At 42.7% G+C, this 12122-nt stretch overlaps 1 protein-coding gene across 1 annotated transcript; it reads right to left on the bottom strand.

Moving 5' to 3' along the window:
- Positions 1–451: 451 nt before the first annotated feature.
- Positions 452–6414, bottom strand: SLC10A4 (solute carrier family 10 member 4). Its single transcript, XM_004010062.6, has 3 exons — positions 5586–6414; positions 4651–4861; positions 452–1451 (listed from the first exon to the last, which is right to left on the bottom strand). Exons 1-3 carry the CDS (start codon positions 6233–6235, stop codon positions 942–944), a joined length of 1371 nt encoding a protein of 456 aa, XP_004010111.4. The 5' UTR covers positions 6236–6414; the 3' UTR covers positions 452–941.
- Between the last annotated feature and the right edge of the window lie 5708 nt (positions 6415–12122).

The following is a 12122-nucleotide window of genomic DNA, read 5'->3' as shown; positions in this document are numbered from 1 at the left end:
ATGTTATTTAATCATCTCAGAGTTGCTCTGAGAAATCTAGGCATTGAACCCTTTCGGTAAGTGCATAGGGAAAGCACTCTAGGGCATCGTATCTAGGCTAATTGTTTTCTCCCTTGGAGAACTTACTCCCTCCCCGCCTCCCCGCCTCCTCCGTCCCCCGCCCATCTCAAATGGTGACTCGGAGGTGCTGTTAAGTACCACCAGGGATTGCTCCTCTCTGGGGAGGATAGTCGTTCCACAGATTTTTTTGACCAAATAAACTTTGCAAAGGAAAACTGATTTAGACTGTGTTTACATAAACGCTGAAGATGGAACCAGTCCCCAGTTGAAAAGCAAATACCTTGTTCACTAGAAAGATGTTGGCTGTTCATTACAAATAGATATCAGATCAAGTAATCAAATACATTAATGTAATTTTTCCCTGATTTGAAACAGGTTGGACAATGAGATATTATATTTCATTGTTTAATTGACCTGTTTGGGGATTTGTCTGAATACAGGTCAAATTTTAACAGTGTCAAGTATTTATAAACTGAGCAAGCACACTTTAACAACAATTACATTCAACTCAATTATGCTTTACAAATATAGCATGTTTTTACTCATATAAGATAGTGCATCAAAATTCTACATTTCCAAGACCCTGTTTAACATATTTGAAACAGTCATAGAAATCGGTAATGGTGAAAACCAAAAAGCACACTTGTTCAGGCCATCAACCTAGCAGTCCCAGGTGCAAGTTACATTACAACACTGATTTGTAATTTATGTAAATGCTTGGTTGATATACCAATGCAACCTTATGGTGGGTAGATCAAAATTGTTACATGTATAATGATTTGAACCAGCTGTTGTTCTCTATGTAAACCATAGACACTACCACAGGCCATAAATATGAAATAGTATTTCAGCAAGATAAAGTCTCCTGTGTATCTCCATGTTTAGAGCGAAGTCTGAGTGGTTTCCATCATAATTAAATTATCTGCTTTCACTGTGCCATAGGACGTGTCTGCCATTTCCTCTTCTTTCAGTTTCTTATAAGAAATATCTGTATCTTCATCTTCTAGAGGATCTTGCTTGTGCAGTACTCCGCTTCCATACATTTTATATATTAAAACAAAAATCCCTGCTTCCGCAGACTGGAAAAGGGCATAAAGCAAGGGAAACATGTACATACTTCCTATGTTTTGTGGTGGAAATGCCAGTTTCAGGATGGCGGTACAGAGCTGCACATTTTGGCTCCCTGTTTCCAGGCTCACCGTCCTCTTGCAGTTGGGCGGAAGATGAAAGAGAGTAGCTAAGCCGTAGCCTGAGGCATAGCCTGCCAAAGGCATAAAAATCGCTACCACATAAACAGCTGCTGGAATACTGGCCAACAGTTCAGGTCCTAGCATAGTGCCAGTCAATATGAAAAGGACCACCAGCGTCATTAGCAGAGACCAGAGGGAAATCTAGTAAAAGAAAATAGAGAAGCCATCAAAAATAATTTTTGGAACTTCCCTGGCGGTCCAATGGTTAAGACTCCGCACTCCCAAAGCAGGGGGCATGGGTTCAGTCCCTGGTGGGGAAACTAAGGTTGTGCAATGCCAGCAGGGTATGCCCTAAAGACAACAATGATAAGATAGCTGCAGAGGAATTCAAACAAGGGGACCCTGGACTCTTGGAAGAGGAGAGCCATCTAGTCTGATCTCCTACACAGAATGCAAAGTTTTTGACATTATTTTTGAGAATGGGTAGATCACCTTAGGAGGCATCCAGGCCATGTCAGATAGCTCTGTTTGGTGACCTGTTCTTAAGTCTAGTGACAATGTGCCTTCTATAACTGCTAGCCCCTGTCTTGGATAGGCACTCAGGAGCAACACAGACCAGACAGACTAATCCTAAAAACAGCCTATAAATGTTTAAAAAAACAGTTATGAGGGGAAGGTTATTACTCTTCTCTGGGGGCAGATTGTCCCAGGTTTTCAGCCTCCATCCCATAACTGTTTTGGAGTCAAGATTTGTTTTGAGTGCTCAGTCCTGTCTGACTCTTTGCAGCCCCATGGATTGTAGCTCACTAGGCTCCTCTATCCGTGGGATTTTCCCAACAGGAATACTGTGTGTAGGTTGCCCTTTCCTCCTCCAAGGGATCCTCCGGACCCAGGGATCGAACCCGCATCTCTTGCATCTCCTGCATTGGCAGGCAGATTCTTTACCACTAGCACTACCTAGGAAGCCCAACCATTCTGAACATTTCTTTAATTTGTGAATGTGCCTCTTAAAAACAGGATTAGAACTGAGCCCAATAAAACAGGTATAGTCTGATGAATGGAGTAGACAGATGGATATTACTTCCCCTGAACAGGACTCCATGTTTTCCATAAGAAATTAGTTCTGGTTTTACACAGAAGATAAAAGACTATTAATTTATGCAACTGAGTGTCCAATATTTTTAACTTTCAAAATACTTTATATCTCAGAGAACTGTTAGTAATACCCAAGAATTACCAACTCAGGTTACGTCTGAAAAAAGAAAAAACGTAAACATAAGATGTGAGGAATTCTTTGTAATTCTGTAACTCCCTTCTTTTTATCTGTTGATGAGAAACCTCCCACCTGTCTCTAATGATTCTTAGGAATTATTATATATAATAGAAAGATTTTAGATACAAAACAATTGACTATGAAACAGTATGTCATCTTGATGTCTGACTGATACATTTCACTCATGAAAGACAGGCTTGTAAATAGTAAGATGGAAACCTAGAAATTCTTCTTGTTCTTCAGACTGGCAGTTTGTTTGTTTTCAGTGGGGCAGAGGGTTGGGTGGGTGTTTGTGAGGAAGACAACAGTTCCAGAGCCATTTAAGTGTTGCTTCTGGCTTCATAGATATATGTGGGAAGATAATCCTTTGGAGTCTGTGGGATTGGCATATACTCTTTAAAAAATCATTCAAAATTTATCAGGGCTGGTCAAAAATCTATCCTAAAAAGGGTACTGAAATAAGATTATAAGATACCCATGCTACAAATGAACCAATCAAAACTTTTCTTATATTAAGTTTCAAAGTGTGTCTACATCAAAAGCTTTGACATGAAATCTGATTCTTCATTGTGAAAATAGTGGCTCCGAATCATTCCCTTTGAACCATTTTAAATCATTTAAATCATTTGACATTGAATACTCATTTTAAAGTGTTTGCAAAAGTATAAAAATATTATGAAGCAGATCTTATGAGTGTGCTAGTTAAGAAATAAGTCCATCTTTAAGTTACACAGTCTTATTGGATTGTCTGTTATTTAAATATATTTATCTATTTTTAGCATGGAAATAGGGTATTTGATTGACTTTCTCTTAGAATTTCTAAGGTTTTATAGTAAATGCATCACATTAATACTATTAGCTTAATGATCAAACTTAGTTCTTAATGCTCTCAAAATGATCTATAGTATAATATGTTTAACATTAAAATATTTATGTTTACATGTACATATATATTTATTGGGCTTCCCTGGTGGCTCAGACAGTAAAGAGTCCACCTGCAATTATTACATTCAAAGAATATATGTTTATTACAGAGCATATTTTTTTTACTCAAGGTTGAATATATGTACTGAAAAGAGCCCTCTATTTTTCATATTAAAGTTAGCCCCTCTGTATAATCAGATTATTTTAATAAATAAAATAAGTAAAACATAAAAGATTATGTCATCTTAAATCTACATAGTTTAAACATTAGGGTGAGACTTTTTCTCTTTGTTTTCTAAAGGAATTTGCATATACATTTTATAGTAATTAGTTATGTACTTTATTTAACTTCTTAAAATGAGAATCCTGTCCATGGTTTACTCTTATTTACTACTGTTTTTGAGTTTTCAAAGAAAGTTTAATTTACAAATATTTAAATCTTTTTCCTCCAATCAATTATTTCAAAATCTCTACTGCTACAAAAAGCATCACTTTTTAAAAATAAAGCAACATTGGATATACAGCACAAAATAATAGAAATCTCATCCTTTCACTAGCTTTAGAAATCATATGATATATTGCAATGGGGAAGGAAAAAGAAACACAAATTTAGTAATGGTAATATATTCTGCATTATTTACCCAGGACCTAATTTTATTTTGTGTATTCTATTATATTCCACAATGTAATTTTTGAATTACCTTTGGTCTTATTAGTGTAAAGTTACTTTTATAAAACTAATAAAACATTTTAAAGGAATCTGCTAGAGTTTTTCAGAATTAGAGTTCCACTTTTAAAGAACAGAGTAATGCATTTCTAAAATACTGCACAAATCCAATTAAAATCATTTTATTTCACCTGCTTTGGTTTTTAGTAATGCATGACTTCTGAGTGAAAAACATGTTGCCGTTTAATTGCCCCATCATCTTTTTTCTTCATGATCTGTTTCCACCTATGGGTACTGATAGTTATGCTGTTTTTAATAAACCTTGGTATATTAATTAAAGCTGTTATTTTTGAAGTTCCAAAAGATGGGATGGAAGTTATCTTCCTGGCATAATTTTTTAAGTTTATCCATGCAAGGGCTGCCCAGTCCTTTTCTTCCTCATCCTTCTTTTCCAAACTTCTCACCATTTCGGCCATGGGTCAGAGACCAAGGGCCCTCTATGAACGTAAAGGAGGCAAAGGGAAGAGTGGCCTTACCTTCACAATGTAGTCAGCCACCCGGCTGTATCTGTAGCGAATGAAGACGCCTAAACCGATGGGGATGAGAGTGCTGCAGAGGGTCAGGATCACTGTCCCTATGGGTAGTAACTGCACCAGGGGAGTGTCGATCCAAGGCCGGCTGTAGATCCACAGGCACAGAGGCATCAAGACCAGGGCCAGGAGAGTGGAGGAGATGGTCATGATGATGCTGCAGGAAAGGGAATGGACAGAAGTTGGAACAGCTTTGAGCCTAAGAGCCTTGCTTGCACACTGGATAAAGGAGAAAGAGGGAGACTGCAAGCCCCCCAGTTTGAAGTCAGAGGTGAACCTGCTTCATCTCAGGGGGGCACCAAGAGAGCAACATGTCTAAGCCCAGTTGAACTAGGAACTTCAGGTAAGAGATAGAATCTCAGGACTGTGGCTCTCTTTCTGCAGCCTACTGCACTGGTTACCCTCTGGATGATTGTGAGGGCAAGGAATATTTTTGTTATCTTTTCTAATCCTCCAAAGCACCCTGAAGGACATGGGAAAGCTGCCGGATACTACTTGTTGGACTGACCTCAATCACAACCTTATATATGAGATTACTTCCTTTATTGGAGCCAACAGCCCTAGTTTGCTTTTACATTTCGCGCGAGTCCTGGCTTCAGACTTCCCAGTCCCCTTTGTCTTCCGGGGCCCAGACCTGCACTGACAGTCAGGGAGGGTGGGGGAGAGAGCTGTGGATGAGACCCCCAGCCCTCAGAGAACCTCTGTTCCCATCTAGATCTTCTCCCCTCCAACCCTACCTCTTCTGCCTGTACATCACCCTCATCTCCAGTTTCTCTGCAGCTCTTCCGCACCTCATGCTAACCGCCTCTGCTTCCTCCCTCCTTGGTCTTGAACCCGTGGCTGTAAACGCGGTTGACGCCGATTAGATAGCCGCTCCGTACCTGAGGTTCATGTCGCCGTCCACGAGCAGGGACATGAGGTTGGAGAGATTCCCCCCGGGACAGCAGCCACATAGGAGCACCGCCACGGCGGCCGAGCCGTCCAGGGAGAAGGCGAGCGCCAGCAAGAAGGCCAGCAGCGGCAGGAAGCCGAACTGGCAGAGCGCGGCCAGCAGCGCGCCCACCGGCCGGCGGACGTGAGCCCCGAAATGGTTCCCGTCCACCGTGCAGCCCAGGCCCAGCATGGTGATGCACAGGGCGGCGCCCACCAACACGTTCAGCCCGTGGTTCAGCGGCGTGTCCCAGAACGGGGGCTCGTGGGCCGCCTCGGGCCGAGCGAACAGGGTCGGGCTTGGGCCACCCGCCCCGCCCGCGAAGCTGCCGGCCGTCGGCGCCGGGGTCGGAGTGGGGCCGGGGCTGAAACTGACTCCGGGCCCGGGTGCCACACTGAGCACGGGGCCGGGGCCGGCGCTGGAGGCCGGTGTGAGGGGTGCGTCCGGGCCGGGACTCAGGCTGCTGGCGGTGGGCGACAAGGTGTAATTGTCCGGGAGCAGCGTGGACTGGCCGAAGAACAGGGTGGCGTTGTCGGTGCCGAAGAGCAGGGTGGCGTTGTCGGTGCCGAAGAGCAGGGTGGCGTTGCCGGTGCTGTCCATGGCTCTGTCGGGGGAGGCAGCGGGTCTGGCTCTTGCCTGCCCTGCGGACTTCTCTTCCCTCCCGCCGCGCGGGCCTCCCTGCTCCTTCGATCGCCACCGCCGTCCGTCTGTCTGTCCGCCCGTCCGCAGCTGCCAAACGGGACTCAATTGCAAGGCTCTGCTGCGCGCGGCTGACGTCTGGGGCGGCCGGCTGGTCCTCTGCTGTGGTAGGGCGGAGTGGGCGGCGGGGGGTGGCGGGGGTTGGGGGGAGGTTGGCCGGCACCCGCTGGCTGGCACTTAAGAAAGCGCAGCCCGCGAGGGTGAACCCAATCGCCGGGCCCCCCGCGCCCTCAGGCCCCGCCTTCGCCGGCCGAGTCCCTCCTTTTAATCACCAGTAAGTGGTTCTGTAAGAGTGTAGCCAGGGGCGGAACAAAGACCTGACAAAGGACAACAAGAAGAAAAAAACCGTGCCTGGCTGCTGATCAAGTTCTCTGATGGGCTCTGACTCCTTCATAATGAAATCTGGACATCCAGACACATGAGAGCGAGAGAAAGCTGGTCTATGCACGCACAGACATCATATAGACTGTTCAAAGAGCCTGCAACACCGAGTGTTGCGAGGGATGCTTGACTTCATAGGAATGGCTCTCTGGTAGCAAGACACAATACTTGTGTTCTGACAACGTAGAAAGTAATAAAATATATTGGTGGGGTTTGAGTCAGGTCTTGTGCAAGTGCGTATGAATTATTTCATTTTATTTTCTCTCAGCAGAGCCTTGGGAGAGATCCTGTTAGCTCGATTATTCCACACCAGGAATCCGAGGCACAGGGAAATCTCAGCCTCATCAGCTAAATCCACAAGCACCTGACTCAGTGTTCATCGGGATATGGTGTTAAAGCACTGCAGGGGAAGAGCTCTGCTAAGAAAAGTCTCTGTGAAAAATGTGTGTTTGGGAATTTTTGGCAGATGGGTAAAGGCTACTTCAGTGGTCAGATTTATGATTTGAGTATAGCCCAGGCTTTAGGATTAAAGAACTGAAAAGAAATAAAGTGGTGAGTTTCCCTGCTTCAGACAGGTTTATCCAGAAAACAAATCAAATGCAGAGTTCTTGGGAGTGTTGGCTTAACAACTTTATGTGAGTCCCTGGGTGCATCTGCAAAGGAAAGGGACCTCCCTGCATATCAAGAAGCCATGGAGAAGGCAGCTGGCTGACTGAAGTGACTATAACCTGATAGCCAGTTGAGCTGTGAAAGCCAATAGCAGGGATTTCTAGGCTGAAGTCTTAGTTCAGGTTCAGTCTGTATGGAGCCAAGATCCTAGAGTGAATTCTTCCTCCTGGAAACTTGTCTCTATCCCATTTTCTACATCAGAGGAGACTGGGTGACTTCCATTTCCCAATGGTGCACTGAGTTCTTATGTTTATATTTCAGTTCAGTTCAATCGCTCAGTTGTGTCCAAATCTTTGCAGTGCCATGGACTGCAGCACACCAGGCTTCCCTGTCCTTCACCATCTCCAGGAGCTTGCTCAAACTCATGTCCATCGAGTTGGTGATGCCATCTAACCATCTCATCCTCTGTCATCCCCTTCTCCACCTGCCTTCAATCTTTCCCAATGTTAAGGTATTTTTCAATGAGTCAGCTCTTCGCATCATGTGGCCAAAGTATTGGAGCTTCAGCATCAGTCCTTCCAATGAACATTCAGCACTGATTTCCTTTAGAATTGACTGTTTCGATTTCCTTGCATCAATTCTTCGGCACTTATCTTTCTTTATGGTCCAACTTTCGCATCCATACATGACTACTGGAAAAACCATAGTTTTGACTAGATGGACCTTTGTTGGCAAAGTAATGTCTCTGCTCTTTCATATGCTGTCTAGGTTGGTCATAGCTTTTCTTCCGAGGAGCAAGCATCTTTTAATTTTATGGCTGCAGTCACCATCTGCAGTGATTTTGGAGCCCAAGAAAATAAAGTTTGTCACTGTTTGCATTGTTTCCCCATCTATTTGCCATGAAGTAATGAGATCAGGTGCCATGATCTTAGTATTTTTTGAATTTTAGTATTTTAAATTTAGAACTTTAGTATTTTGAATTTTAGTATTTTAGTATTTTTTAAATCAGCCTTTTCACTCTCCTCTTTCACTTTCATCAAGAGACTCTTTAGTTTCTCTTTGCTTTCTGTCATAAGGGTGGTGTCATCTGCATATCTACTGCTGCTGCTGCTAAGTCACTTCATTCGTGTCCAACTCTGTGCGACCCCATAGACGGTTCACCAGGCTCCTCCATCCATGGGATTTTCCAGGCAACAGTACTGGAGTGGGTTGCCATTGCCTTCTCCATCTGCATATCTGAGGTTATTGCTATTTCTCCTGGCAATCCTAATTCCAGCTTGTGCTTCATCCAGCCTGGCATTTCCCATGATATACTCTGCATAGAAGTTAAATAAGCAGGGTGACAATATACAGCCTTGATGTACTCCTTTCCAACTTTGGAACCAGCCTGTTGTTCCATGTCTGGTTCTAACTATTGCTTCTTGACCTGCATACAGATTTCTCAGGAGGAAAGTAAGGAGGTCTGGTAGTCCCATCTCCTTAAGAATTTTCCACAGTTTGTTGTAATCCACACAATCAAAGGCTTTGGCATAGTCAATAAAGCAGAAATAGATGGTTTTTTGGAACTCTCTTGCTTTTTTGATGATCCAATTGATGTTGGCAATTTGATCTCTCGTTCCTCTGCTTTTTCTAAATCCAGCTTGAACATCTGGAAGTTCTCTGTTCATGTGCTGTTGAAGCCTGGCTTGGAAAATTTGGGGCATTATTTTGCTAGTGTGTGAGATGAGTGCAATTGTGCTGTAGTTTGAGCATTCTTTGGCATTGCCTTTCTTTGGGATTGGAATGAAAACTGACCTTTTCCAGTCCTGTGGCCACTGCTGTTTTCCAAAGTTGCTGGTATTGAGTGCAGCAAAGGTCCATCTAGTTAAGGTTATGGTTTTTCCAATGGTCATGTATGGATGTGAGAGTTGGACTATAAAGAAAGCTGAGTGCCAAAGAATTGATGCTTTTGAACTGTGGTGTTAGAGAAGACTCTTGAGAGACCCTTGGACCGCAAGGAGTTCCAACCAGTCCATACTAAAGATCAGTCCTGGGTGTTCATTGGAAGGACTGATGTTGAAGCTGAAACTCCAATACTTTGGCCACCTAATGCGAAGAGCTAACTCATTGGAAAAGACCCTGATGCTGGGAAAGATTGGGGGCAGGAGGAGAAGGAGCCGACAGAGGATGAGATGGTTGGATGGCATCACCGACTCAATGGACATGGGTTTGGGTGGACTCCAAGTGTTGGTGATGGACAGGGAGGCTTGGCATGCTGCGGTTCATGGGGTCGCAAAGAGTCGGACATGACTGAGCAACTGAACTGAACTGAACTCAGTACAGCACTTTCACAGCATCATCTTTTAGGATTTGAAATAGCTCAGCTGGAATTCCATCACCTCCACTACCTTTGTTCATAGTGATGCTTCCTAAAACCTGCTTGACCTCGCAGTCCAGGATGTCTGGCTCTAGGTGAGTGATCACACCATGGTGGTTATCTAGGTCATTAAGATCTTTTTTGTATAGTTCTTCTGAGTGTTCTTCCCACCTCTCAATATTTTCTGTTGTTAGGTTCATACTGTTTCTGTCCTTAATTGTGCATCTTTGCATGAATTATTCCCTTGAGGTCTCTAATTTTCTTGAAGCCATCTCTAGCCTTTCCCATTCTATTGTTTTCCTCTATTTCTTTGCATTGATCACTTAGGAAGGTTTTCTTATCTCTCCTTGCTATTCTTTGGAACTCTGCATCCAAATGGATGTATCTTTCCTTTTCTCTTTTGCCTTTTGAAAATATAAATATGTTTATATTTTCTCTTCCTCAAATCTTGTGAAAATGGAAGAGATTATGACAAATATGGGGCTTCCCAGGTGGCACTAGTGGTAAAAATCCTACCTGCCAATGCCAGAGACATGAGAGGCAGGTTCAATCTCTGGGTGGGGAAGATCCCTTGGAAGAGGCAACCCACTCCTCCATTTCAATAATCTTGCCTGGAGAGTCCCATGGACAGAGGAGCTGGGCAGGCTGCTATCCATAGAGTCACAAAGAGCAGGACACAACTGAAGCGACTTAGCAAGCACACACACACACATAACAGATACGATTAAGTTCATGGCATATTACACTCTTTATCACAAATAATTTATTTCCTCTCCATTAGACCATAAATCCACAAGAGCAGTGCTTCTGCAAGCATTTAGGAAAATAATATACCCTCAAACTGTCCCCAGACAGTAAACCTAAAAAAAAAAACAATGCCATAACATCTGTAGAGCTTTGAAGGAAGTAGAATATGACCAAAAACATTCCAAGTTTTCATTTTGGCTTATGTGCAAATAAACAAACAAACAAAAAAATGCCACCCAAATACTTCAGTTAAGTGAATAGGAGACATGTGAACAAACAGACAAGATAAGGAGGAGGCACTGTGGAACCTTTACATTCTTGAAACCACAGGAAAAGATAAGCCAAGAACACAAATGGCAGAGGGTGAGCTGAAGCCTGACTCTGCAGACACCACTCCAATTTGTGCTAATGATATTAAAATCCACAATCAAATTAAATAAGCAGTAACTAGAGGCAGGCCAACCCATCCAACTAACTCCTTTTGGGAACTGGGGAGGGATATGGGAGAGAATTTTTGCAGTGGGTGAAGAGTGAAAGCAGAAGAGATGGGCTTGGGTTGTAAATCAGCAGGAGAATCATGCTCAACCTGCAGCCTCAAGGATTTCTTGGGGGCATGCACACCTGTCGTCTCTCCTGCTCGTGTGGTTGTTGTAAAGAAAGCATATGCTCTTGCCTCCCCTCTTCCTTCTGATCTTTTTCACTATTTAGGAAAAACCCTAGGCTTAGGAAAAGAGAGCTCGCTCTCCAGGTGCAGTGATAATGGCAGGCTGCTGCAGGTCACTGAACATCCTCTATTGCCCTACCTTTTACCCTTACTGCTGCCAAGGAGAGTCTGGCCCACACAAAAGGGAGAAAATACATAGATGGGAAAGATGACACCATAGGTGGAAAATGCCAGCTGGGGGAAAAGAAATTTAGATTCTTCTTGCACACCATACACCAAAATTAATTCCACATGGATTAAAGAGTTAATATTAATAACAATAACAGAACAAAATTTCTGGAGAAAAATATTAGCTAGTATTTATCTCATCTTTGGATAGGGAAAATGTTCCTAAGCAAAAAAGTAACAGAAAAAATCATAACAGGAAACTCAACAGCTAGGACGCCATAAAAATTTTAAACTTTGTTATAGTCAAAAAAGCATTGAAAACTTAAAAGCAAATTACAAAATAAGAAAAAATATTTGCAACTTTTATAAAACCAAGAGCTAATATTAATTTTATAAAACGGTTTTATAAATTAACAAGAACAAACAATACAATAGGAAAAAAAAGCACAAATGCTATGAATAGATATACAAGATCATACAATGAAAAGACCAAAGAAATTAAACTGAACCAATTAGATGCCGTTATCCTCAATGGTGAAAAATTGAAAGCATTTTCCCTAAAGTCAGGAACAAGACAAGGGTGCCCACTTTCACCACTACTATTCAACATAGTTCTGGAAGTTTTGGCCACAGCAATCAGAGAAGAAAAAGAAATAAAAGGAATCCAAGTTGGAAAGGAAGAAGTAAATCTCTCACTGTTTGCAGATGACATGATCCTCTAAATAGAAAACCCTAAAGACTCCACCAGAAAATTACTAGAGCTAATCAATGAATATAGTAAAGTGGCAGGATATAAAATCAACACACAGAAGTCCCTTGCATTCCTATACACTAATAATAAGAAAATAGAAAAAGAAATTAAG

Source organism: Ovis aries, chromosome 6, assembly GCF_016772045.2.
Source record: "Ovis aries strain OAR_USU_Benz2616 breed Rambouillet chromosome 6, ARS-UI_Ramb_v3.0, whole genome shotgun sequence".
Lineage (NCBI taxonomy): Eukaryota > Metazoa > Chordata > Mammalia > Artiodactyla > Bovidae > Ovis > Ovis aries.
This window is presented reverse-complemented; position numbering and strand designations above follow the sequence as displayed.